The 27,661-nt window shown below is 52.8% G+C and overlaps 1 protein-coding gene and 2 non-coding genes across 4 annotated transcripts; all 3 read left to right on the plus strand.

Moving 5' to 3' along the window:
• Positions 1–174: 174 nt before the first annotated feature.
• On the plus strand, positions 175–27,566 carry TNPO2 (transportin 2). 2 transcript variants are annotated; one of them, XM_074935683.1, is made up of 25 exons: positions 175–277; positions 1,909–2,022; positions 2,363–2,438; positions 3,737–3,886; positions 4,916–5,022; positions 7,589–7,722; positions 9,080–9,161; positions 10,072–10,194; positions 11,042–11,160; positions 12,810–12,870; positions 15,046–15,214; positions 15,466–15,618; positions 16,506–16,731; positions 17,535–17,706; positions 18,414–18,500; positions 18,764–18,871; positions 19,246–19,404; positions 19,495–19,582; positions 20,233–20,331; positions 20,948–21,043; positions 21,867–21,942; positions 23,921–24,020; positions 24,899–24,973; positions 25,792–25,922; positions 27,355–27,565. In XM_074935683.1, the coding sequence occupies exons 2-24, from the start codon at positions 1,924–1,926 to the stop codon at positions 25,897–25,899; spliced, it is 2,667 nt and encodes an 888-aa protein (XP_074791784.1). In that variant the 5' UTR covers positions 175–277; positions 1,909–1,923; the 3' UTR covers positions 25,900–25,922; positions 27,355–27,565. The 2 variants fall into 2 exon arrangements, with proteins under 2 accessions (XP_074791784.1, XP_074791783.1); XM_074935682.1 differs by lacking the exon at positions 175–277 and adding an exon at positions 858–986 and having other exon boundaries at positions 27,355–27,566.
• Positions 13,994–14,061, plus strand: LOC141975441 (small nucleolar RNA SNORD41). Its single transcript, XR_012635922.1, has one exon. It is a non-coding gene; the product is annotated as a small nucleolar RNA SNORD41 (small nucleolar RNA).
• On the plus strand, positions 17,187–17,257 carry LOC141975437 (small nucleolar RNA SNORD41). The gene has a single exon (XR_012635918.1). It is a non-coding gene; the product is annotated as a small nucleolar RNA SNORD41 (small nucleolar RNA).
• Positions 27,567–27,661: the final 95 nt, after the last annotated feature.

Here is a 27,661-nt window from a genome sequence, read left to right on the forward strand (position 1 = left end):
TATGACCCCTCTTTGGGAGCCGAGCCTGCCCCTTCCTCTTATCACGTGACCGGTACCCGTTTCTTTCCCCAGCACGTGACCCTCCCTCGGTTTCCCTCCCTCACGTCACGTGGTGCGGTCGCCAGCGGGCGGGGAACGGCGGCCGGCCGGGGTCAGCGCCCGCGTGTCGCGTTCGCCTCGTTTTGCCGCCGCCGCCGCCGCCGCCCTCCTGGGCCGGGCAGCCGGAGCCGCCGCCAGAGCGAGAGAGGCCGCCGCGCCCGCCCCGGCAGCCGGGCAGGTACCGCCGCGCCGGGCCGGCTAGGCCGCAGCGCCCGCCGGGGCCTGCGAGAGGCGGGCGGGGGCAGCGTGGCCGCCTGGGCACGGGGAGCCGGGGAGGGGCGGGCGTTGGGGGAGCTGAGGAACTCCGGGGGGGGCGGGAGGAGCAGGCGGGGGAGGATGGGGGGGCGGGAGGGGAGAGGATGGGGGGGCGGGAGGAGCAGGCGGGGGAGGATGGGGGGGCGGGAGGAGCAGGCGGGGGAGGGGGGAGGATGGGGGGGCGGGAGGGGAGCAGAGGGTGTCTGGGGGGGTTCGGTCACAGGGGTGGGAAACTGGGCAAGCCCAGGTGGAAGGGGAGTCGATGGGAGATCAAATGCAGGGAGCCCAGGATGGAGCCCAGAGGTGGGGGGGGTGGAGTCTCACAGGGTGGCTGCGGGGAGGGATGAGCTATTTGGGGTTGGGAAGGCTGCAGGGTGAGATTGGGGTTGGGGACAGTCACTGGAGGATGTAGGGTGCGGGGGAGGAAAGAAGCATTTGGGGCGGGGAACTATGGATGGATCCCGGGCCTGTTCCTTTTTCTGGGCTGAGGGCCGGGGTGGTCTTGCCTCAGGGCTGTGGGAAGATGGGACCCTCTCTTCTTTCCCACCAGCCCAAATGGCACCATGCAAGGTAACCCCGAGAATTTGCCTCATCCTGAAGCTTGGGATTTGGGGCTGGATCAGCAGGGACTGGTAAGGGGGGCTGTTTAGAAAAGGCAGTGCCAGAGCAGTGGTGGGTTAGGAGGAAGTGGGGTCTACTCTGGAAAGGGTGGGGCAGAGAGGAAATGGTGAGGGTGGAGGCTCAGTCTCTCTCCACGTGTTTCTCTGGGTTGTAAGCACTGGATTTCATGAAAACTCCCACTAACTTATTTTCAACGGAGAGACGATGAGGGCATACCCCCCCAATAAATCTCTTCATCTCATAATCCACTGAGTGCTCCTCTTCCACTGAACTCCCCGTTTGGTTTCCTGGTGATAAGCATTTGGGGGACCATATAAGTTTGGGGGATTCCCCCCAGTAGTTCTCCAGTCCAATTCTAAATATCCCAAATGATGGTGCTTCCCTTGAGAAGTTAATTCCACAGTGCAGTAGATCCCTTGCAATAAGGAAACCTTTCCCATTGTCAGCCTAAACTTTCACCATCGGTTTCCCTGCCATTATTCCTAGATCAGTACTTCCCTGGAGATGGATGTGATGCTGCTGGGGGAGCAGAGGGCCTGATCCAGCAGCCACTGAAGCTCCGGGGAAGACTTCCATTGATTTAAATGTGCTTTGGATGGCGCTCTAGCTCTGTGATATGTTATGCTAATATTATCCCCACTAAACCCACCCTCCAAACTTTAAAACAAAAATAGCATTTTCAGTAAGTCTCGTTCCTGCAGAAGCAGTAGAAATTTTTCTTTCCTCTGTATGAAGGCAGGAAGGACTTACGTGCATTGAGAAGTCCTTTTCTTAGGCAGCCGTCTGCTCATGGATCAGAGCTGTGTCCAGTCATAGCTAGTGCAGGTCCATCCTGGCTGACAGCCAGAGTTCTGCAATGCCTTATGATCTTTGTTGCAATTTAGTGAGATGCTCTGAATGGAGTGTCATTAACCTCTTTTCCTTCCTGTGTAGTTACAGCTCTGCACCATGGATTGGCAGCCAGATGAGCAGGGACTACAGCAAGTGCTGCAGTTACTCAAAGATTCCCAGTCTCCTAACACTGCCACGCAGCGGGTTGTCCAAGATGTATCCTTGGAATAAGCCAGGCTGCGCTCTAGAAAGTCTTTGCAGAACCAAGTTGTGTATGTTTGCTTCCCTAGCTCATTGCTGTGTAAACTGTGCTGAAAACTAATACCCTGTAAGTCGAGGTGCCTTGCATAGCCTTAAAATGGGGGGGGGGAATTTTTTTACTCCTGTCTGTGGATTTATTTTTGTATCTTAGAAGAATCTGTGTCACTGACATGCAGCTTGGCAGGGCACCCATCTGGTCCTTCATGTTGCAAAGTCCAGACAGATGCTGTGCATCAGCCTTCCTTTAAAATCCCTGTCTGGGCTGAGCGCCTTTTTCTTTAACCTAGCGCTGTAGAAACTGAAGCAATTGAACCAATTCCCCGACTTCAATAACTACCTGATATTTGTATTGACACGGCTGAAATCGGAAGGTACGTAATCTGCTGTGATGAAAGTGGATGGAAGATGCACGGGGACTTGTCCCTATGCCACTAAGTGTGTCTTGTATGCAAAATTCCTCAACTGGGGATTGTTGGGATAACTCATGTGAGCGTGCCAATAAAAAATTGAGTGTTGGGAGGTGGGTTTCCTGGTGGGGGTGGTGCTCCACAGACACATCTGAGCTAGGCCCCCTTGCTTTTTAAATGAGCTTGTATCTGATCTAGGCCTGACACCTGAAGCCCCTCAGGGTTCTTGCTGGAGTATCTGGTAAACTTGAAATGTCTGCGGATGTTTCCTTGTGAATAGCTGTAAGTTAATGATTTTTTCCACAGGTGGTATTGCAAAAAAAAAAGAGAGGCTCTATGGCAAGTGACTGACTTTCCTAAGAACTTTGAGGTGGTGCTCAGAGTAGGGATCTGGGGTGCCTAGTTTCTCTGCCTCACTGTGAGAGGGAGACTTGGTCAGTAGTTGAGCAGGAGATGGGAAGTCTGTGATTGGTAGGTACTGATATGCCCTGCATCACCATAGTATCTGGATGCCTCATAATCTTTCTCACACACACACACACCCCATGAGGCAGGGAGGCGCTGTTATGCCCATTGTACAGATGGGAAACTGAGGCATGATGAGGCTAAATGGCTTGCCCAAGATCGCTCAGGTGGAGTAGGAATTGAATCCATGGCCCAGGCTAGCACTCTAACCACTGGACCAGCCTTCCTCTCCAAGCTGAGAGTACAGTGTTCTGTTCCCAGCTGTGGGAGAGATTGTGGGCTAGTGGTTACAATAGGGGCACTGGGAGCCAGTACTCCTGGCTTCTGTTCCCAGCTGAACTTGCTGAGACCTCTTCAGTGACTGAGTTCACCTCCTGCTCATTTTGGGCCTCTTCAAAATGGGGCTGGTACTCTGTCTCAGGGTAATGCAAAGCCTTGGAGTGCATTGCGAAGCGGGGGCTGTGTTCGAAGAGAAATGGCAAGTCATTGTATTTGTAGATGAAGGTATAGTGTGAATATAACAACAAAAGGCAGATAGCTGCATCCTAAACCTTTGCCTGCATTGAGATTATAGGCATCTGTACCTGGGCAGCAAACCCACACACTTGTCATCCTTTCACCCTACAGCATGTCAGAGTGCTCAACAGACTAGATATGTACAGGAATCTCTTCTCACCCAGTCACTCACAGTTAAGCAGCCACCTGTGAGGTGAGCAGCAACAGCTGTTTATGGAATTTTTTAATTTTCTCTCCCCCCCCCACCCCCCCCCACCCTTCCAAAAATTCTCTCAAACCAGATGAACCGACTCGCTCACTCAGTGGGCTGATTCTGAAGAACAATGTGAAGGCACACTACCAGAGCTTCCCCCAGCCCGTGGCGGAGTTCATTAAACAGGAATGTCTGAACAACATTGGTGATGCTTCCTCTCTTATCCGAGCCACTATCGGTAAGAGCAGTGGGGAAGAGACAGGGTTGCACTGTAGGAAGTGAGTCCAGTTTCAAGTAGCGTTTACAGGCACTCACTTATGTCATGTAAGTTAATTTGCATGTCGGGGAGAGGCGTGTATTGTAATGATCCCATTAAAGCGAGGCTGTGTTTGCTGCCATGGAAAATCATCCATGGCCCAAGTTGTGTCATCTCCTTATCAGGAGAGGATTTTTCTAATTGCTGGTGCTGAGTTCTTCCTGCTTCACCAGCAATGAAGAATCGGTGATGGGAACTTAGCTGATGCAGGAGGTGGGATACAGCCCCGCTTGCTCTCCTGTACGCTTCCTGCAGGGCCAGTAGGAATAAAACACTCTAGCCTGGTCTACCCTCAAGTGTGGTGGTTTAACTATGCTGGCATAACTAAAGCAGTAAACCTGTCTCCTAATGTAGATGCAGTTACACTGATATAAAGCCCCTTATACAGTGTCTGTACTAGGGCTTCTACCAGCAGATCTGTTGCTAAAATAATCACGCCTTTCACTGATCTAGTTATGCGGGTAGAACTTTAATTGTAGGTCAGGTTGAAGTCAGTAAAATGAGTGCGCGTGTGTCAAAGGTGCACAGAACAGATGTGGAGCAAGAAAGTGTCTCTAATGAGACGGGTGTGCTTACCTAATGCTCGGGAATCATCTTGTGTAGAAGCCTCCGGTCCTGATCTTTGCCTAGCAGTTCTGGTAGCATCGCTGCTTCTGGAACGCGTGGTTCCTGGAGAGAACTGACCTGCCCTTCTTACTGCTAAAGGGGTAGCAGACAGATAGAAGGGTCTGACTGTAGTCTGGTTCTATGGGATTGGAGGCCTGATTAAACCCACTGTGTTAGAGCAGGCGTTGGGGAGGGGATCATGATAATGCCTATTTGGGGTGGGAAATGACACCTCCCCTGGGTGTGTGTGTAAATGACCTTGAGAGACTGAATGAGTGAAACACTTGATTTGACCAGCCAAAGCTTAGCATGAGGAGTGAAATGTTGTGTGTTTCCAACTGGCAGGGATTCTCATTACCACCATAGCTTCCAAGGGGGAGCTTCAGATGTGGCCAGAGCTCCTGCCGCAGCTATGCAACTTGCTGAACTCTGAAGACTACAATACGTGTGAGGTAAGACAGTGTCGGGGGAGAGGAGGCCGCGGGATTACATCAGGGTCTCTCTCAACTTGGGCGTATAGAAGGCGAACTCTGTCACCTGCTCAAATCCAGCCCGGCTGCGTGGCCCTGAAGTGAACTGAGTTGTTGAATCTCAGTCTGGTTCCCGTAGGGATAAATGTCCATGTTTCTGTATTATGGTATTGTGCCTCGGTTTCCCCTCTGTAAAATGGGTCTGCTTTCCTAATGTAACCCACACGTATGGAGTGTGGTTCTCTAGCCGTCGGACAGAACCAGAATACATAGTTCATGAGTCTGTATAGCTTTTGAGCTGACAAACCTTGGTCTTCTAGCCCAGACAGTAGAAGTTCGTGCTGTTAGATCTAGAGGTCCCCAGTGTGATTCCCCCCTGCTGACCGCACCCCCCCGAAACATCTCATTTTTCACTAACATCACTGGTAGACAAGGTAAATACCTAGACACGGGTTCTGTGAGGGGAGCGCACTTGGAATTCCTCAGATGGAAAACACTGGGGTGGGGTAAAGTACTGTCCTTCACAGGGCTGCACGGGCATTTTTCAGGGCCTGGGCAAAATCTGAAAGTGGAGACCCCCCACTCCCCCCCCCCCCCAAAACAAAACAAAACAAAACAAAACAAAAACCACTTGGGATGGGGATGCTGGAGAGCAAGGTCACCCCTGAGTGGTGGCTCCTGCTCAGGGGGATGGTCCCAGCTCCCCACTGCAGGCTTGGCTCAGCTGCCCCTCTGTCATAATGGAGGACGGCTGGGTCAAACTTGAGTGAGTGGTGTTGTGACCAGTCACAGAGGGTCTTAGCACCAGGTTGCAATGCCACTTAGTTTGGAGGCCCTCTCAAAGGGAGGCCCAGGGCAAATTGCACCTTCCCCCGCCCCGGCAGTCCTGATCCTTCCATCCTGGAGTCCGGATGACCCGGGGGGGACATAAGGAGAACAGGAAATGGACAGAACTCCTCCCAGCACTCATGTTAGCTATTCTGCTAAGGCTATGCACTCGGTTTCCCCACATAGTTAAGGGCTTAGACTGTCCTTGCTTAATAACATTTACATTGCCTTGTCTGGCCTTTGAAATGAATACCTTCCCGAAGCGATCAGGGGAGGGGTCAAGGGGTTTAGTTGTGAAACTCTTGGATTCTGTGCAAAGCAGAGATGCAGATAAGGCTAGATCTTGCAAGGAGCTGCCAAGTACCTTCCCACCTCCTGCAGCGGTGCACCCTTAGGTCCAGTTACTGTCTAGTCACAGTGAAACCCCAATTTGTTTCCATCTCAAGTTGCCAGGGAGAGTGGTGATCCCTGTTCCAAAGAGTTTACAGTCTAAATAGACAAGAGAGAGGGTGAGTGGGGGAAACTGAGGCACAGAGTGGGAAGCCCAAGGTCACAAAGCAGGTCGTCAGGTGACATAGCCTCTAGACCACGCTGCCTTCCTCAGGTTTATGATGGTAATAGCGTTGCCTTCTACATAGCTATGGTTATCACCGCAACTTTAATGGTAGCCATTGTGCTTGGCGTTTGTATAAGACATCGCTGGGTCTGGGAATGCTAACAGCAGTACACAAGGAGCCAGGCTACATTTTCCATCCCTTCTTTGTAAACACTCATGGGTTGAGTTTAGATTTCACCTGCATGTGTCTGTACAAAGCTATTTTTGCATTGTTCTCCCTAGCACCATAAAAACATCAATCTTCCCTTTCACTCTGCAGTCAGCGGCCAGCTTTGGGGTGGGGCACTGGTCTGGGACTCTGAAGATCTGGTGCTAATCTCAGTTCCTCCACAGACTCCCTGTGGGACCTTAGCCAAATCTCTCTGTGCATCCGTTTCCCCAGCTGTGGTGGGATAGTACTTCCCAGCCTTAAGGAATACCTCCCAGTTTGAGATGTGCAGGTGAAACTGGGATGGAGGGTAGATAAATACCTAGATTATTACAGGTGGGCAAAGTGAGGTGCTGTGCCTTGCCTGATCTCACAGAGTTAACCCTAGAACTGGGGGTGGGGCTCCAGAACTCCTGGCTCCCAGTGGGATGTTCGGACTGCTAGCCTGTGTCACTTTCAGGAGTATCCCCACTGAAGGACAGAATGTGCTGTGTGATAGCACAAGATCTGAAGATCCAGGTTCTTGCAAGAACCCTCAGTTTAATTGGGCCCTTCACTGGCTGCTTTCTGGCATAGTTGGCTGAGGTTCTGAGGGAAGGCTAAAAAGGAATCTTGGATTAGAGCAGTGGTTCTCAAACTCTTGTACTGGTGACCCTTTTCACATAGCCAGCCTCTGTGTGTGGACGCCCCCCCCCCGTTTAAAATTAAAAACACTTCTTTACATATTTAACACCATTATAATGCTGGAGGCAAAGCGGGGTTTCGGGTGGAGGCTGACAGTTTGCAAACCCCCATGTAATAACCTCGTGACCCCCAAGGGGTCCCGACCCGCAGTTTGAGAACCTCTGGATTAGAGGAATTCTCAGTAACCTGGGGTTCTTATTTACATGGCTGTAACATATCTTCTTCCCTTGTGGACCCTTCTGTGAGTGAGCTGACGAGTCTGTTGTGTTTAGGGGGCCTTTGGTGCCTTGCAGAAGATCTGTGAGGATTCTTCCGAACTCCTGGACAGCGATGCTCTGAATCGACCCCTGAACATCATGATTCCAAAATTCCTTCAGTTCTTCAAGCACTGCAGCCCCAAGATCAGGTGCATATTAGTTTGCCTGGCGGTGTGGGGAGCGCTGCGCTCTTTGCCCTAGTGCTGGGGTACAGGTTGGGCATACGTGAATGAAACCTCAACGGAGCCCGCCCCTTCGTAACATCCCACTTCCCTTTCCTGAGTGCATTCGCTTTCTGCTTTGGGGGATGTCTCTCGGCTGGTCCCAGAACCAAACCACGATCGCTGGCGAGATGCCAGTGAGCTTCCAAGTGTCTGGAGGATCTCTTCCCCCCACACCCTGACTCATTCTTCATAAGCAGAATGCATGGCCTCATGCTTAGCTGTAAGCTGAACAAAGTTCAGCAACTGACCCAGAAGGAGCAGTGAGAATTCTGCTCAAGTTGCCAGTTAGAACAGCCATCCTGCTACACAATGTTATGCTGCGTTTTGCTCAGGATGAGATTTAAGTAGCATCTCTCCTGTAAGATCATCTTACTTGTCTGGCCCCCATCACTACAATATCTAAGCATTCACCATCTTTTATGCATTAATCCTCCTCACCCCCCTGTGAGGCAGGGCAGGGCTATTATCCCCATTGTACAGATGGGGAACTGAGGCACGGAGTGGCTAAGTGACTTGCCCACGGTCATGCAGGGAGTAGGTAGCAGAGCAGGGAATTGAACCTGCATCTTTGAATTCTAGGTAGTGCCCTAACCACTACACATCCTTCCTCTCAATCTCCATGTTGCCCCTCCTGGGGTGAAATACCCAACTAACTTACCCTCTGCACCACAGTGGAGGAGGAGAACTCTGCCCAGGAACCCCAGGGCAACCGTCCCCTCACCCCCTTTAATGTCTAGACAGGACACCCTGATTTCTACAAGCTCTCCCAAGAAAACCCCCTCCTGGTGAGCTACATGCAACCGGGTTCCATCATCGGCAGAGGCTAAAGGGCTGAGCTGGGCCTGCATGCTGTGCGTGCAGCCTACAGAACAACTGAGAGCCCTTGAGATCAAAGCTGTGTACTGGTCCCACTAACGTCCCCACCCATGGGAAGATCAGAGGTCAAGCCCTGAAATGACTAGACGGGCTGCTGTTTGAGCAGTGACCTATACCTCCTTTGTGCATGGAAGCTGGGCTCACAATCCCTTGCTTTTCATCTGTAGATCTCAAAATGCTTTTCAAAGGAGGTCAGTCCCATTTTACAGGTGAAGAAACTGAGGCACCAAGAAAAGTGACCTGCCCAATGTCACCAAGCCACCAGAGACAGGAATATCCACTGGGGCCACACTGCCTCCTAATGTCTATTTCACTAAAATCCCCTTTTGGGAGGGTGGCAGGGGTCACCACCTGGAATACTTCGGTGACCCACTATCTTTTTTTCCTCCCCTCCCCCCCATATCAGGTCCCATGCCATCGCCTGTGTGAATCAGTTCATCATGGACCGAGCTCAGGCACTGATGGATAACATTGACACCTTCATCGAGGTGAGGAGACATTTCAACGCACTCTTGCTGGCAGGCCAGACCCAGGTGTCTGGATGGTCTCAGACAGATGTGCCCAGCCTAATGCTGCTCCTCTGCTCAGCTTTCCCATAAGGCATCTGTTTGCAGACCTCCCTGAGTGCACCACAGCCTGCGATCCCAGAGAACGCCAGCTGCTCTGAAGTGTGGTGATAACACCCAGCTCATATTGTGCTCTTCTTCTGTAGAGCTCAAAGCGCTTTATGTAGGAGGTTTTACAGTTGGGGGAAATTGAGTCATGGAGGTGAAGTGATTTGCATAAGTCACCCAGCAGAGCTAGGAATAGAACCTGGGTCTTTTGCCTCCTCATCCAGAGTGCTATCCCCTAAGGCATGCTGTCTGCCTTGTGGGGGTAGGGACCATTATTGTATCTGTGCTGAGCACCGTGGAGCCCTGCGTTTGCTCCCCTGCTGATGCTTAAGGGTCTCCATGACCGGGGCGACCACAAGACAAATATTCACAAGCTTTGTCTGGCTCCTTTGTACAAACACCACCTTGTATCTCCCTCCTGTGTTAGCCTCCGACTCGTGCATCCATTTTAACCCCCCTGGATGTCTAGCCTGTGCTGAGGAGTCCAGAATATATCTGCAGCTTCATGTACTACAGGTCTGCCTCTGCGTAGGGCCGCGCAAAACGGCCTGGTACCCTGGAATTCTCCCCTGGCTTTTCACAGGCTCCGTAGTGTGTAGAAATCCCTCCCCCACCCAAGTTAAACCAGATCCTCGCTGTTTGAAAGCCAAGCCTGCTTCAGCCCTGTCAGGCAATAGCCTAGGGACTGGCTAGGCCTCTCTGTTCCATGCCATGGAAGTCAGCAAGGGAATTCCTGCTCTAGGGACCCTTGGTGTTGGAGTCTCAGCTCCCTCTTTCCCCATAGCACTTGTTCGCTCTGGCGGTGGACGAAGACCCCGAGGTTCGGAAGAACGTCTGCCGAGCGCTGGTGATGCTGCTAGAGGTCCGGATAGATCGTCTGATCCCTCACATGCACAGTATCATTCAGGTGTGTCCCAGAGCGGGATCCCGCAGGCTCTTCAGTGGTGGATTGGGCTTTCTGGGGACACTGTGGATCAAATCAGCAATTAACTGTCTCCAGGCTTTGCGGGGAGGGGATTAATGTAAATGCTGGCCCAAGCATGGGTGGGGAGAAGGAGCAACAGACCTGCTAGTAAACTGGCTTACGCTGTAATCAGATTCTCAGGTTGGTATGAGCGCCCCCCTTTGGTTGCTGCTTGCCCTCTCCACACCCGGCCTGGGTTTACTCTGGTGCCCAGACAAGTCCAGGAAGCTGGGCTTCTCTGGTATAACCTCTGAGGTAGGGATCTTAGACTGTTGGTTTGCTGAGCATCCAGTTTCACACCTGTGTTTTAAAGGCAATTCCCTCCCCAGTTGGCATTCGGTCAGGACGCGGGTGACTGCCCCTACCCGGAGATGTGATGGTGGCTTGATTACAGAGCTTTGGGATGTTGGTTAATGCCCCATACACTGTGCCCCCTAGCATCAGGTTTCATGGAGATGCACGGTGAAGCGTGCTGAGCCCTGTGTAGGTTGAGATCAGCCAGGTTGGTCTGCCGCCTGGCATTTCAGCACGTAGGGCTGTCGGGAACCTCATGCGTCATTGACTATAGGTCCCTGCTACCGCAGGCCACCCCGGGCAGTCATGTCAAATAACGTTCAGAAACATATCCAGCTCCGTCTTCAGACTGGTTGGGTTATTGGAGCCAAGTGCATGAGGTTCACCTTGCACGGTGGGTGAAACAAAGCGCGTGCAGGGGGAGCTGAGCTGGGAGCTGCTGTGTCACGGGCCTGCCCTGAAGCTGGCATTTGATCATCGCTGCTCTTCTCCCCAGTACATGCTGCAGAGGACCCAGGACAATGACGAGAACGTAGCCTTGGAAGCCTGCGAGTTCTGGCTGACGCTAGCAGAGCAGCCCATCTGCAAAGAGGTGCTGTCCTCGCATCTAGTGCAGTGAGTAGCTTTGCTTCTGTACGAGCTGGGGAAGAGTTGGGAAGCCTATTGGGGCTGCCACTGTGGCCAGTAGGGGACGACGGGTTCAGAGAGCTGGGCTGGTAGCAACACTGGAGGCACGCTAGGAAAGGACAGGCAAATACTGTTGCTTTTGAGGGTGTGTTTGCTCCCCTGCTGATGCTTAAGTGTCTCTGGTTGGGGCTGGAGGTTGGGCTAAGTACAGGGATAGCTGGCCGGTGATACAGGTGGTCAGATTAAGGCCAGGCACACATCCCTTCCTGCTGCCAGTTCAGCTTTGCAGCTGCTCTTACTAGTAAGCGGTGTGTGCATGTGAGCTCGCCTAACCGGCTGTCTGCAGTACAGTGAAACTGACTGTGGCTCGTCTGTGTCGTAGCCGGGTTTGCGTGTCTCTCATTGGTTTATTGCCACACCCTAAGCAAAGATCAGGCACTGAGCTCCCCATGCTGAAGCAGCACCAGAGCACTCAGTCCTTGAGTGGATTGATTAAAGCTCTCAACCCCCGCCCCCCCCCCCCATGTAAAGTAAAGGGACCATATTAACCTCCTCAGGGTGAAGCAATAAACCAATGAGATGCATGCAAATTGATCAGTAGCCTTGATAAGGCTTCCCAGACAGGGGCGAAGGACTGAGCCACAGGGCTGGGAGTCAGGACTCCTGGGTTCTATTTCCAACTCTGGGGGGTGTGTGTGTGATCTAGAGTTTAGCGCAGGGGACTGGAAGTCAGGACACCTAGGTTCCATGCAATGTGCAGATACCACCGTAAAATTCACTTCCTTCTATTTAAAAAGAAGGAACACTTAGTGCAAAGAGGGTTTGTTTTTGTAACTAAATAATTGAAGATGGTATTTATGGGCTAGTACATTGGGAGCTTGGAATCAGGACTCCTGGATTCCATCTCTAGCTCTGGGAAGGGACTGCAGTTGAGTGGTTAGAGTGGTGGGGGCTGGGAGTCAGGACTCCTGGGTTCTTTCCTGCTCTGCCACTGATTTGCTGCAAGAGCTAGTCGCTTCTGTTTGCTGGTCTGTAAAATGGGCAGAACCCATTGAGAGCTGACTGTATAGCTCCGAGTATTGGATAAGCCTGAACAGGGTGGGTTGGACATCGGTTATTGCTCAGGGCTGATCTATGCTGGAAACCTACGTTGGCATAGATACGGCTCTCAGGTGTGAAAAATCCACACTCTTGACAGAGACAGCTATGCAGTTGTAACCCCTGGAGTAAACAAACAGTGGTAGGTCAATGGAAGAATTCTTATGTCCACCCAGCTACCGCCCCTCACGGAGATGGATTAACGAGGGTGACGGGAGAACGGTTGCTGTAGCGAGTCTATGCTGAAGCCCTGCAGCAGTGGTGCTGTAGCGTTTTAGGTGTCGTGTTATGTGCCTGTCTAGCTGTTGGCTAGGAGGCCGCTCCGCAAGCAGATTCAGTCTGAAGCTCTTGGCTCGTTGCAAGTGGTTTCAATAACCGAACAATTTAAGGCATTTAGAACACAAAACAACTCGCTTGGTTGTCCCCTTTGTTCTCTAGTACTGGCTGGTTATAAGCACCTGCTCCACTCTGTGATTTCCACCTCCCTCTATTCCGACCTTGATTTTTGAATCCACCCTTATTCCCCCTCCTTTTGACAGATTGATTCCGATCTTGGTGAATGGAATGAAATACTCTGAAATCGATATCATATTGCTAAAGGTATGTGTCTGTCGATGCAAAGAGAGAGGGGAGGGTGTGCTTGGGACGGCCAGGATGCCTGTGTTCCTATCCCAGCTCTGACACTGACTCCTCCTGTGGCCTCAGCCATGTCCCTTCCTTTCTCTTTGCCTTAGTCCTTCCTGTCTGTAAAATGGGATTAATGCTTGCTAAATACAATCACTGAAACATGCTGTGTATGAAATTCTCTTCTCAAATCATCCCTTCAAAGGGCAGGGAGCTGTATCTGCCTCCAAGTTACCTAGATCATTGTTTGCAAATCAAGAGAATCTCTCTCTGTTTTAATGAGCTGCCTACTAGCTGTATTGATTTATTAGGGCATTTTGTGTTTGCAGTGCAGCAAAACATTCAGCATTGAGAGCTCTGTGGGGCAGGGACTGTCATCTTGGTCTGTTTGTACAGCACCCAATGCAGTAGGATCCTGGCCCATGACTGGGGCTCTTAGGTGCTACCATAATATATATAATATTAGTACCTGAGTCTTTGTTACTGGACGCCGTGGCCATTGAGTAGCCTGAGTGAAGCTAGTTACCAGGTCTCAATCCCCTCCTGGGACCCACGCACCATTGGCACTAGTTAGCCCCCTCTTGTGGCATGGTCAGGAGGAGGCCAGACTGAGATCCAACTACTGAGGCACAGTGAGGTGGGTGTTAGGAGTGAAGCATGGCTTGCTGTACCCTGGGCAGTGTGTGTCAGTCTCCAGGACCGTTATGTCCAGGCTGTGTTACACATGCTTATTGAAAGGGTAACCTTGGAGATGTCTGTGGACTGCTGGCAGTGAAGCTCCCTGTTCCATGGGATCCTTCCTAGAGGGAGGATGGGCTGGCAGATAAGGTGTTGCACTGAGACCAGGTTCAATTCTTTCTCTGCCACAGATGCTCTGTTGTGACCTTGAGCATGTCACTTAATCTTTGTGCACCTCAGTTTCCCCATCTGTGCAGTGGGGATAGTACTTTGTTTCGTGTGAAAGCTGTTTGGGGCAGGCACTGTGTCTTCAAAATGAGGCCTTGATCCTGGGGCGCTACCGTAATACACCTGATAAGGAAGAGGACTTTTAGCACTATTATAGGTGATAGGTTAGGGAGAGGTACCAGTTCATGACCTCCTGGAAGTGATGTATAATTTCCAACCTGATGACAATGATGGTGGTTGTATTCATACTGTCTGATCCAAGGAGGCGTGACCGGGAGCGGCTATGAAGGGGGATCTAAAACAGGAGCATGTTAGGTACAGGCATGGCCTTAGCTGGGGCTGGGCGTCCCATCCTGCTGTGAGATCTCTGCAAAACTGTGCCTACAAGAGCCCAGAGACTTGATCCTACAGCCCCTCATTTCTAGTGGAGGGTAGCACAGGAAACTGGGACTCAGGAGAGCTGGAATCAATTCCCAGTTCCGCCACTGGTGTGCTGGGTGACCTTGGGTGAGTCCCTCTCTGCTCTGTGCTTTAGTTTCCCGCGTGTAAAATGGGAATAATGATACTGCCCTCCCTTGTAAAATGCTTTCCTGGTTGGGTGCCAACGCCTTCCCTATGGGGGGGGGGGGTTGACACAAGCTCAGTATGCAGAGCAGATGCATGTGGCATGAGGGCTTGAGCAGTGTGTTGTGAAGCCATGGCGGTGAATTTCAAAGGCACAGAGGGCAGGTGAGCACCCAAAATTTCCCCAAAGCACTTCAGCAATACTGCTGCACAAGCCGTGTGGTGGGGGTATATGTGAATTCCCAGGTGCTGAATCTTAGGGTGCAGCTATACTGCAGCGGGACATGGCATTTCCAGCTCCGGGAGATGCACCCACGCTTGCTTCGATCAAACGAGCATGCTAAAAACAGCCATGTAGTCACGATGGGCTAGCGGGTTGAGTATGTACCCGGGGTCTCAGACAGAATCGTGTTCAGGATGCTTAGTCTGAGCCGCTGTGACTGTGCTGCTATTTTAAGTGCTGTAGCCCGATCAGAGCTAGCACAGGTACGTCTCTCCAGGCTGGAAATTACAGCTCCAGCTGAGGTGTAGCCGGACCCCCAGATGCCTGTTGGAGTCCAACTGTGGTTCTCCTTTAAAGGAAAGGGCAGAGGGTTGCTAGCAGCTGCTCTCCGGAGCGCCCCATGCTGAGAACCATCTTACGGCTGTCAGTCGTACCCGAACTGCTTTCTGTCGCCCCAGGGTGATGTGGAAGAGGACGAGGCCATCCCAGACAGCGAGCAGGACATCAAGCCCCGCTTCCACAAGTCACGCACCGTCACCCTGCAGCACGAGGAGGACCGGACGCAGGATGATGAGGATGGGGAGGATGAGGACGATGACGATGACACGCTGTCGGACTGGAACCTGAGTAGGTCGGGGAGGGGCTGGGCTCGCGCCCAGGTCTGGTTTGGGCAGAGCATTGTCGATGGTCGGGCAACACCATAGCAGGGCATTGGCTGAAGTGCAGCAGAGTCCTCACCTTGCCCAGAAAAGCCGGGTGTCCTAAGTGCTGCCTGCTGGGGACAGTCTGGATTGTGTGTGCAGCACCTGGCGCAGCTGGGGTCGGGGCCTCTTGGCTCTGCCATAGTATAAATAATGAACATATATCCGTCCCCACAGGGAAGTGTTCGGCTGCAGCCCTGGACGTCCTGGCCAACGTGTTCAGAGACGAGCTCCTCCCGCACCTCCTCCCGCTGCTCAAGGGGCTGCTCTTCCACCCCGAGTGGGTCATCAAAGAGTCTGGGATTCTAGTCCTGGGGGCCATTGCTGAAGGCAAGTGCCGTGCGTGGGAGCTGCGGCGCTGGATCACATCCACCAAGCAACCTGCAGGGGCCGGTCGATGCTTGGTGGTTGGGAGGCAACATAACCGATCTAGTGTGCAGTGCTGTACAGGGTGGGGAGGGGGAGAATTCTTACTGGATGGTCGTCTCTCAGCTGTTCCTCGTCCTGTAGCCTTATTGTGCAACAACAGGAACTGCCAGACTGGATCCGGCCCAAGGCCCATCTAGCCTGGTATCCTGTCTTTGAGTGACCAGCACCACATGCCTCAGAGAAAGGCAAAGGAGCCCTGCAGGAGCAGATGTGGGGTAATCTGCCCCCATGGAGGTCTCATGACCCCTAATTATCAGATGAGCTTGAACCACAAAGCATGAGGCTTTATGTCCTTCCAATGCTTTGTTAGCACTAACTGCTCTGTCTCTGGCTACCTTTGTTATCCATATAAACATCCAGCCCCTCTTTGAATCTTGCTAGGTTCTTGGCTTCAGTGGCATCCTGTGGCAATGAGTTCCAGAGGTTTCTGGGGCTTGTAACTGAACCCTGGCCTGCAATCCTCTATGTGCCCAGGTCCACTGGCACTGGTATTTCCTGCCACCTGACTCAGGTGTTTTGGGACTGAGCAACTTGTCACATGATAGCCTTTAACTTTTTAAAATAAGCCAAGGAGGGTTGTGTCCCAGCAGCTGATTCTCCCAAGAGACCCCACAATGCTTGCTAAGGGATGGGGATCAGGGTTAGTGTCCTTGCTCTGCCTGCTGGGGTAGGCCAAGCACTACCTAGGAGCATCACTAGAGAGAGCCATGGCTGAACAGTCCATAGAGGCTAGAGGGGCATACCCTTCTTCCCCCTCTTCTGGGCTCTGAGCATTCCCCTCTTATCAGGCTGCATGCAGGGCATGGTGCCCTACCTCCCTGAGCTCATCCCGCACCTGATCCAGTGCCTCTCGGACAAGAAGGCCCTGGTGCGCTCCATCGCCTGCTGGACCCTCAGCCGCTACGCCCACTGGGTGGTGAGCCAGCCCCCCGACATGCACCTCAAGCCGCTGATGACGGAGCTGCTCAAACGCATCCTCGACAGCAACAAGAGGGTGCAGGAGGCAGCCTGCAGGTACCCAGGAGTGTGGGGTGGTGTTGGGGCGTGGGAATTGAAGCAGTGGCAGACCAGTGCCGAGAGGTCTCCCCATGCTAAAGACAGAGTCCTGTGATCAGATTGCCCCTTCCACGGCTGCAGTCCCCAGCTTCTTTAATCCTGAATCACGCACCCTTCCGGTGCCCCGGGATATCGGCGAAGGCTTGCCGGTGGCCACGCAAGCCACTGTTCTTAACCAGCATCTGTAGTCACCCTGGCTACGATCTGGGGCTAGCGTCAGCTTCCCAGTACCAGCCACTGGAGCCTGTATGGCTGCTACAGGAGGTGAACTGAGGAGAGCAGTAACTCTCTCTCATCGAACCATCCTCTCCAGCATCCACGGTCTGCCTGGACTGGTCCCTGGATGTGGGGCCTGGCTTGAGGCCTGGTCACTGCTCAAGCTGGAACGTCCCCATCTCCCACAGTGCTTTTCTCTGGACATGATGAGGAACTTGAAGTTTGATCTTAACCATGACTGACTGTGTGTTCATACTGTCTGATCCGGAGAATTACCGTGGGGTGGGGAGATGGCCCAGTGCTTCTGGTCAAAGCCAGCAGTTGGGGTGGTTATCGTGGGGTGTGGGGAGCCAGCTCACAGTGGTTCGAATGAGCTGCTTCGTGGGTTGTTGTATCACAAGAAGTGGGTTTCATCTGCTTTCTAAGTTGGACTTACCTGGCTGCCCACCGCTGAGTTTGCCGCTGGCTTCGTGCCGCTTCCTGGGACCCGTCAGGTTCTCTTTGTTTGGGTTAATGCTGCTTGTTGTTTTCCCCGCCCATCCCAGCGCCTTTGCAACGCTGGAGGAGGAGGCTTGTACGGAGCTGGTCCCTTACCTCAGCTTCATCCTGGACACCCTGGTGTTTGCCTTTGGGAAATACCAGCACAAGAACCTGCTGATCCTGTACGATGCAATTGGCACCCTCGCCGATTCTGTGGGGCATCACCTAAACCAGCCGGTACGTGCCGCCTACACCCTCCATCCGACTGATTGCCGGGGGTACCAGTACTAACATTCACACACCAATGCTTCGTTGCCCCCTCCTTTCCCCCGCACAGTGTGACAGTAATAAAGCGGCTTGGACGCTTTCCCCGATGTCCGCTGACCCCTCCATTCCTTGCCCTTACAAACTTGCTGCTGCTGGGGGGATAGCAATTGACGTGGGTGGAGTGAGTACCAGTAGCTGCGCAGTGCAGCACATCCTTGCCAGCAGCCACTGCAGCTGCATTACTAAATTCCCTTGGTGCCTTCTCCATGCCGCTCTGCACCCAGGAACAATGATGAAGGAAGAAAATACAAGACATTCGAATACTGAAGCAGTGTGTGGACTGTTTTGGCTTTCTGAGAGTTCTGGGCTGAGCTTAGATTGCTGGAGAGGGATGGTGCAGTGGTTAGCATGCTAGCCTGGGGCATGGGGACCTGGGTTCAGTTCCTAACTCTGCCACAGACTCCCCATGAGACCTTGGGTAAGTCACTTAGCCCCTCTGCGCCTCAGTTCCCCAACTATAAAATGGGGACAAGAGCACAGTCCTACAGAGTGCAATGTACTCAGATCAGACGCTGATGCCGGGGTTGGGAGGGGTATATAAAAGTACGCACGCTAGACCGTAGTGTAAAACCCACCCCATGAAAGCACTGGTCTCTTTTCCTGCCCCCTTGCTGTAGGAGTATATCCAGAAGCTGATGCCCCCTCTGATCCAGAAGTGGAATGAACTGAAGGATGAGGACAAGGATCTCTTCCCTCTGTTAGAAGTGAGTGACTGTGAGAAACGGGCGGGAGAAAGCATGCTGGGAGATATGGTTGTGTATCAGGGTCTCCCAGCTTCAACAGCAGCTTACGCCTGAGTTGTACTGTGGTGGCTTAGACGGGGGAGGGAGAGAGGTGGTATCGGAAGGATAAAACCCTGTGATGTGTGAATTGGAACAGACCTGTGTGAGATCGGGATAAAAGGAGGGCTTGGGTCTGATGGACCCCTGTGAACATCCTCTCTGAGGTGTTGCGTCTCTCTTCCCAGTGCTTATCGTCCGTAGCAACCGCTCTCCAGAGTGGCTTCCTTCCATACTGTGAACCCGTCTACCAGCGCTGCGTGACGCTGGTGCAGAAAACGCTCGCGCAGGCCATGGTAAGTGCCGGACTCCTCGCGGCAGGTGGGACAGGGAACTTGGGCTATTGTCCTTCGTCTTGCAGTAGTGCCTGGAAGCATCACGTGCAGGTGGGGCCCCATTGTTAAGAGCTGTCGGGACACCTACTAAGAGACGAGCCTGTCCCAAAGAGCATGCGATTGAAATAGACGAGACAAAGGATGCATCCTTCTCCCCGATTTACAGATGGGACCCAGAGAGGGGGTGTGACGTGCTCCGCTGGGAATTGAACCTGGGTCTCTTGAGTGCCAATCCAGTGCCGTAGCCACAAGCACAGCCCTCCCCTCTGGAGCACATGGGGGGTGGGGGGTTCCCTTTGGGAAAAGACTTTGCCTTTAACCCCTCTCCCGATCAGATGTACAATCAGCAACCGGACCAGTACGAGGCCCCTGACAAAGACTTCATGATCGTGGCCCTGGATCTGCTGAGCGGCTTGGCAGAGGGCTTAGGATGCCACGTGGAGCAGCTGGTGGCCAGAAGCAACATCATGACGCTGCTCTTCCAGTGCATGCAGGTGAGCCGGCTCCGGACCCTGGCTTAACAGCTGTGTCCCTGTGGCTACTGACTCGCTCCCAGTCTAACCCTTCGCTGTTGCTCCGTGCAGGACACCATGCCGGAGGTTCGGCAGAGCTCCTTCGCCCTCTTGGGAGACCTCACCAAAGCCTGCTTCATGCATGTCAAGCCATGTATCGGTAGGTCCCTGTGCTGAGCCCTCACTTTGCTGCCGTTGTCACAGGGGCCCTCTTGCCTCTGGAAATGATGGAGAAGTTGAAAGAGCAGAGCTCTTGCTATGACTGTCCCAGTATTCATACTGTCTGATCCAGAGGGAATGGCAGAGCGGGACAGGCTGGCCTTGTGATTGGGGAGCAGGGCTGGGACATGGGAGACGCTGGGTTCAATCCCAGCTCTGCCGCAGGTTCCCTGCATGACTTCGGGCAAGTAATTAAATAGCTTACGGGCCTCAGTTTTCCCGTCTGTAAAATGGAGGTGATGCTCCTTTCCTTTGTCCAGCCTGCGAGCTCTTGGGGGCAGGGACTGTCTCGCTCTGTGTTTTGGGCAGTTCCTGGCACCATGAGGCCCCAGCCTCAAGTAGGGGCTCCAGCCAGTACCATGTGGAGGAGGAATGGCTCTTCTGTAGGCCCCTTCATACAGTGCTGGTCCCGAGAAGAGCCAGAGACTCCAGGAAGCAAACCAAGGGCTTTGCTGCAGCTATTGACTTTACCTAGAAAGTGCCCAGATACTACGGTGATGGGTGGGGCGGTACAACACCTTAGATGGTATGAGCCCCACCTGCAACCTCTCCAGCATTAACCCCATGTCCTTCCTCTTCCTCTGTGCTCAGCTGAGTTCATGCCTATCCTGGGCACCAACCTGAACCCGGAGTTTATCTCGGTATGCAATAACGCTACCTGGGCCATCGGGGAGATCTGCATGCAGATGGGTAAGCGTGCCAAGAGCCAGGTCGGCCCTGGCGTCTGCTGCTCGCTCACTCCCATGCCAGTACTGTTGGGGACGACCACGCTGCGTCCTTCCCTGCCAAGGAGAGGGTAGTGCACCAGCACACGTCCTCAGGGGAGGGGTCGTGAGCTCCTGGAGCTGTCTAGTGCGTCGGAATTCGCACCGGCAGGTGTTGGGGCTGGGTGGATTGCACTGATCTTGTTGAGCGGGGGGCATGGGTGGGAGCTGCATCCTGGCTTTCTTTTGATACAGGAACCCTGGCGTTTGGTGCTAGATCGGTCCCCGCACCACAGTGAGGTAGAGATCCCACCTCATGCAATGGGGCGATGGCTCTGGCATTGTGTGTACAGCATGGGGAGGGGGGCTGGGAGTCAGGACTCCTGGGTTCTAGTCCTAGTCTAGTCTGCCACTCACTGATCTTGGACATTTCCTTATCCATGCCTCAGTTTCCCCATCTGCAGTGGAGCTAATCCTGATCTGCCTCTCAGAGGGGCTGTGAATGAATATTCACTGAGATCTGTCCTAAGAACAGCTGGTCTAGGGGGAAGCTTAATGAGCCAAGTCAAAGATGGAGCTGACAGCACTCTCCTTCCTGGCAGGGGCGGAAATGCAGCCGTACGTCCAGATGGTCCTGAACAACCTAGTGGAGATTATCAACCGGCCAAACACCCCCAAAACGCTGCTGGAGAACACAGGTGAGTTGGGGACCCCCAGCATGTCACCCCCAACCTCTGGCTCTGCGCACGTAGGAGGGACCACAGTGATTGGAGTGAATCCTGCTAGTTTATCCCATTCCCAAGAGTGAAACTGGCGTGGATGCCAGTGGGAACAAGGTCTGGCTCGGGAGCCACCAATTTGCCATCGGCCTGAAAAGTGTCTAAATGGGAGTCAGTAGGGGGGATGGAGGAGCTGCTCTCCCCGCTGCCGCCCTTAAATGGGGAGGTAGGGCTGCTGGTCTGTCCACCAGCCCAGAATCACAGCCAAGCTTCTGTTTTTAAAGGGGCTCTGCCCTGGAACAGCTGGTCCCTGGACCTTTAAGGGGTAGACCATCCTTCTACAGGTGGTTTCCCTGCGGTAGGGACCTTGAGCCTGATGAAAGAAGCCAGTCAACAGCCGAAATCTATACATACAGTCCTGACAGCAACAGGGCAAGCTTCCCTTTCATGCCTCTGGGCATCGGCTCCACCCTGGAGGGCATCCACTGGCTGAGATGGGAGTTCGGCCTTTGGTCCATCCAGTCTTGTGTTATGCAGCTGAGGCTGGCAGGAAAACAGGGCAGCTACTTGTGGGGTCACACAAAGTAGATGCTTTTCCCACGAGGAACTGGACCAGTGCTACCAAATGGCCTATCAGCTTGCTGTTAATCTTGGCCGGCCCTGACCTGGCCACTCGAGAGGGGAAAGGCGTTTCTTTCTCCCAGTCCCCTAGTTGCTTCTCTTGCCGTGTGCCGCGTCCTCAGGACATACTTGAATCCCAGACTCGCTGCTCAGATCCGTGATGGGATTGTCTCTCTTCCAGCCATCACCATCGGACGCCTGGGTTACGTTTGCCCTCAAGAGGTCGCGCCGATGCTACAGCAGTTTATCAGACCCTGGTTAGTGAAACCGCAGTCGGAGAGGGGGAAATAGAGCGTTTGGTGTAGAACAGGTGTTTGGCTGAAGGTTTCATGGCTGCTCCCTTGGGGGGAGGTCTGTTCCAGGTGATAGCGACGGGCAAATGCAGCACGGCCTGATGGACAACATGGCAAAAAGCTTCCAGTGATCCAGGCTCTTCTGCCTAGCTCTTTGCACCAGTGCATTCTGGGATCCTAAAGCCCCAAGCCCGTACTTCCCAGTGCAGTTGTGGGAGCAGGGTTTTTTGGGTAACTTCCAAATGAGACACTGCCTGTGGGAGGGAGCTGGGTGAACTGGGGCAGCACTCATGCCTGTCTATGCTTGAAATGGGGATTCAACGGGACCTGCATTAAGGACCCTGCTCTGCCACTGACTTCCTCTGACCTTAGACAAGTCACCCAGTGTCTCTGCCTCAGGTTCCCTATCTGGCTAATGGCACTGCCCTGTCTCAGTTGTGAGGATAAGCATGAGGAGGATTGGGAGGTTCTCGGATACTACAGCAACCAGGGCCAGGAAACTACCTGAGATAGCATTTGACATGTCCAGACCTGGGCCTGCTCTGTGTGGGTGTGACACTTACCTGCTATTGCTGAGGGCTGCGTATTGCACGACTGTCTCTCTCTGTGTGGCTGGAGCTTCACCCTCCATCTTCTCTGAGGGCGGGGATTTGCCAGACTTTAGAAATAAATTCAGCCCGCCCCCCCCCAACTCCTCCCCTTGGTGCTCTTCCTGAGTGTCAGGATTGACTGCTCCTTGCACGCCACAGTTTCTCAAAAGGGAATGGCAAGCGGTTTGGTGAAACTTGATGTGTGATCCCCACACCAGGGAGAGGTTCTAACTGAACTGGCATGTACCTGAGCAAGCTTCTGTCCTGTGGGGACCTCCACAACAGACTCCCCCATTTCTCTGGCCGAGTGGTTGACTAAACCAGTCCCCTGAGGAAAGGGAATACAACCCGGGGCTTGTTTCCATAAACAAAGGCGGGGAACAGTAGCAGCAGAGTCCTCCCCCGGGGAGCCTGCAGCTCCGATTTCTCTGGAGATAAGCTTGCCTGCCTCATCTGCAGTGTGGCACTGGTTACCTTTTAATAGAGACTCTTTGCTTCTTATGACAGGTTTCAGAGTAGCAGCCATGTTAGTCTGTATTTGCAAAAAGAAAAGGAGCACTTGTGGCACCTTAGAGACTAACCAATTTATTTGAGCAGAGCTGTAGCTCACGAAAGCTTATGCTCAAATAAATTGGTTAGTCTCTAAGGTGCCACAAGTACGCCTCTTCTTTTTGCTTCTTATCTCCACCTACCCCCGGTTGGGATCTTATAGCAGTTTTTTGCAGGGGAGTTGGACTCCTGCTAGCTCACCGTCCTGTTTAAAAATAACCCCCCCACCCCCCAACTTCCCCAGGTAGATTTTTAATCTCTTAACGCTGCCGTGTCCTGACCAGGTTGCCAGTGCTCAGTGTAACTGCATGAACGATAGCTCAGACCGGGCCCCAGCAGGCGAGTGAGGCCAAGTATAGCACAGAGCCGGCTTCCAGCGACCCAGGGAAACAAGGCCCTGAGTTATCACAATATCTGAAACCTCAGATGAGTTACTGAGAGGGGAAGGAGGCAGGATGGGCCAATGGAGAGGTACTGGACTGGGCGTTTGGGTTCTAATTCCAACGCTGCCATTGAGTCTGGGGAGATCCATTTGTCAAGCATCTAGGGCCAGAAGGATGAGAAGCTAATACTGGCATGGGGGTGTCTCTGGACTAATGCCAGGGATCCCCAGGTGCTAATTCTACTAGTACTAGGGAGTAACTTAGCTCTGGTTTTTTGGGCTCAACTGCCATGGGCTCATCTACCTAGCTGTGGTTGCACCAGTGCACTGGCATTGCTGGATGTGCAGCTGTTCAGCCTAATTGGCCTGCTCTCTGCCCAGCCCCTCTGGCACTGATTGTGGGGTGCGCTCTGCCTTCCAGGTGTACGTCTCTACGGAACATCCGTGATAACGAAGAGAAGGACTCTGCCTTCCGCGGCATCTGCATGATGATTGGGGTGAATCCCGGTGGAGTCGTGCAGGTAACGGCGCTTCAGCCATTCTCTAGGGCTGTGTGACTGCCGGAGTAGCTGGCTGGACCTCCCTCCACACAGCACCCTCTTACCCAGCTGCAAAGGGAACCCCCACAGCCACAGAACTGTGTAACCCTGCACTAACTCCAGGAGTGGGTGCCTGACACAGTCACCCACCCTGCTCCCCGTAGCACAGTGCTGCACTGGGGTATCGGGGTCCATACTGATTCCAAGGGGAGAGTGCCCCCACTGAGTCTCTGACCCTGCAGCCTAGTGCCCTGTAGAACCACACAGGGGGTAGCACTGACCAAAGGAAGAGTGCCCCCTCCCAAGCCACTCACGCCTCTCCCTGCAGCAACCTGAGATTTGCCTTGGTAAGCCCTGACCCTGCTTTGCTCCTGATATCGGACAGGTCCCCATGGCGGTGTCGCTTCACACCGTAAACCCAGCTCTTTAAGCTAGCAGGAAAAAGGCATAACGAGAGCCAATGGCCGGAAGCTGAAAGTAGAAAAACTCAGACTAGAAATAGGGGTGATTTTTTTTTTAATAGTAGTGTAATTAACCACTAGAGCAACTTACCTAGGGGCATGGTGGATTTTCCGTCGTTCGTGGCCTTTAAGTCAAGGTCAGTATCCGAGTGAAATTAGTGTTGCTGTCGTTAAGGGTGAGCAGCACTTTAAAAAGAGTCTTCCTGGAAAGACTTGCTGTAGCTCATCCAGAAGCGCTGGGCTTGCTACTGGAATTGCTGGGGGAGGTTCCCTGGCCTCTGTTCTGCAGGAAATCAGACTGGATCTAAAGGTCCTGTCTGGCCTTAAAATGGGACTCTTCATTCACGCTGCGCTGGGGTCTGGGTCTGCTCTTTCCCAAGCACCTTTATCCTGTTCCAGGACTTTATTTTCTTCTGCGATGCTGTTGCTTCGTGGGTGAGCCCGAAAGATGACCTGAGGGACATGTTTTATAAGGTAAGTAATGCGTCGTAAGGAGGGGGGCAAGAGATGCCTCAGCTGAGCCCTCAGTTCAGTTATGGATCTTTGCAGACTAATACTGTGGCGAGGGGGGGGGGGGGCCCTCTTTCTGAGCTTTCAACTGACAAGGGGCTTCTTTGTCATCGCAAGCAGGTGAAGTGATGGCCTGATTTCTAGCTCCATTTATTTGCTGATGGAGAGGGAGTGCTGTCCAATGGCTAGAGCTGGGGAGGTCAGGACTCCTGGGTTCTTTTCATGGGTGGATATGGGGTCTTTCCAGCTCTGTCTATGCCTCCGCTTCCTTATCTATAAACTGGGAAGCCCAGCTCCTGTAGGGTGGTGGTGAGGGTTCATGTGCGTATAGCACTCAGAGGCCTCCATCTGGAGTGTGACACTGTCATTGTGTCTTGGTTGTGCGGGGGATAAGCATTACTAAACACTCCAGCAGCTTCAGTGCCTTATTAAGCATGTTCAGCGGCAGCTGCCGTCGGGTGGAGCTTGGAACCGCCAGCGTTGGCTGGGTTTGTTTGGCCTCAACGGTGGGCCCCCAGCATGAATTCCTGCCGCTTCGGGTTAGTGTGTGCGGATCGCAGCGCTTGGCCCGTCTGCAGCTCCGAAGCGGGAGAGTCCACGTCTTCCCTCTGTAGCGCACAGAGAGTGGGTGGGGCTGTTCATCCTCCTCTAACTTCATTCTGCTGACCCAGGAGCCTCGCAGTAACAGGGAGGGCTGTAGGCATAGCCACGCGCCTGTATTTCCACCTCCCCTGCCCACACACAAGCCTGTGCAGTCCCATCTCGCTGCTCTTCGTCCTCAGATTCTTCATGGCTTCAAAGACCAAGTTGGGGAGGAGAACTGGCAGCAGTTCTCGGAGCAGTTCCCTCCTCTGCTGAAGGAGAGGCTAGCTGCGTTCTATGGGGTCTAAGCAACGCAGAGAAACCGAACCAGGTGAGTTTGGACACAGGGAACCGTGGCTGGTTCTGATGGATCAGCCAGTGTGGTGGTGATGGGCATAGACTTTTAGCTCCCATTCTCATGGGGCTAAAACCACTCATTGCCCCTCCCCACCACTTCACTCCTCTGGCAAATAGGTTTCAAGTGTTAACATGGTGAGAAGTTGATGGAGAGATTAAGTGGGAAGGCAGGGTGGTGAAGGGTTTGGAGCACAGGGCTGGGAGCTGGCAGTCTCCTGGATCTGCCACTGACTCACTGTGACCTTGGAAAAGTCACTTCCTCTCTGTACCTCAGTTTCTCCATCTGTAGTGGAAGTGTGATGTCTCCCTTGTTGGGGCTGAGGGTGGAACTTATGGTGATTTATGAACCTGCATTAAGATCCTCGGGCAAAATGTCAGTTTCTAATGGCAAGAAGAGCAGAACTGGTGAAAAGCAAACCAAATGTTTAGTGTCTGGGAAGTGTGGAGAGGCAGTGTTGTCTGAAGGTTACAGTGGCAGAATGGGATTCAGGACTCCTGCTTCAAGTTTCCACACTTCTAAAATGGAATGATTGCTCAATCTTCCTCTCAGAGGTGCTGAGGTCTCTGAGCAAAACAGGTGTGAAGCGTGGAAAAAAAAATCGAAAGCCCAGAGGTAGCACACTCAGGAAGACTTACCAGCCCAGACACTTGATCTGTTTGCCCACCCTTAACATGCGGACAAAGAGATGAAGGTCAATTTAAACACAGATTTAGGCTTTAGACACTCAAATAAAAATGGCCTGATCCTTGTGGACCTTTTAGCTTCCATTGAAGCTGGGGATTTCTGGGTGCTGAGAATCAGGTCTCATTTATAATGCACCCAAGCTTTAAAACTTTGGCTTAAATATTTCTCTTCTCCCCCCCGCCCCCCCCCCCCAAAAAAAAAACCCCAAAAACCCTCTTACCTGGAACAAAGAGTTTTGACATGTAAAGTTAGCAGATGGACAGTTTGCAAAACTGATCTGATGCCCCAAAGCGGGGGAATATGAAGTCAGCCTGATTGGCCATTTGTGTTTTGCCTTCGAAACAGCAGGGCTTATCAAATCTCATCTGCCTTAATTTCGGTGGAAGACTCCTTGGCTGTCTAGGTTGTGGCTTATGAGCTCTGTCTGCCCACCCACTGAGGTGTTGGATTTTTAACCAAGAGCTCGTCTCCCAACTGTTTGTTGCACATTTGGGTTATGACAAGTTTCAGCCAACCTGGATACAAATCTCTTCCCCCTCTGCATCACATGTGCTGCTATAATCTGCTAGTTTTCCCATTGCCAGTGTCTTCCAGGAAAAGCAGGGGAAATGAGACTTGTGGCTAATAATGACTGAAGCTATTCTGAGTCCCTTTCAGAGGGCTTCATTTGACCCGTGTGTACCTTGACTAACTGGTGTCCTCTCTCTTGTCTCTCCTCTAGGTTCCTGTATGTGCTGGGAGGGTTACTGGGAACTCGTCCACAGGTGTTGCAGAGCCCTGTTAATGGGGGGTTAGGGAGGAAGGGAGGAGCATTGTGGGACATAAAATGACTTCCCTCCCATCTCCTGAAATTTTGAAGTGGGGGGACCTCCGAGATCAATTCAAACAAGCAACCAGGGAATCTCAGTGATTGGGAAAAGGGGCTCTTTCCTCTTTTTTCAGAGGTCATCTCTGGTAGATGGGGATGGGGTGGGGGTTGGCCGTGGGCCAAAATAGGGGAGCGATCTTAAACTGCAACACTTCCTGAG

Source organism: Natator depressus, chromosome 20 (assembly GCF_965152275.1).
Source record: "Natator depressus isolate rNatDep1 chromosome 20, rNatDep2.hap1, whole genome shotgun sequence".
Taxonomy (NCBI): Eukaryota; Metazoa; Chordata; order Testudines; family Cheloniidae; genus Natator; species Natator depressus.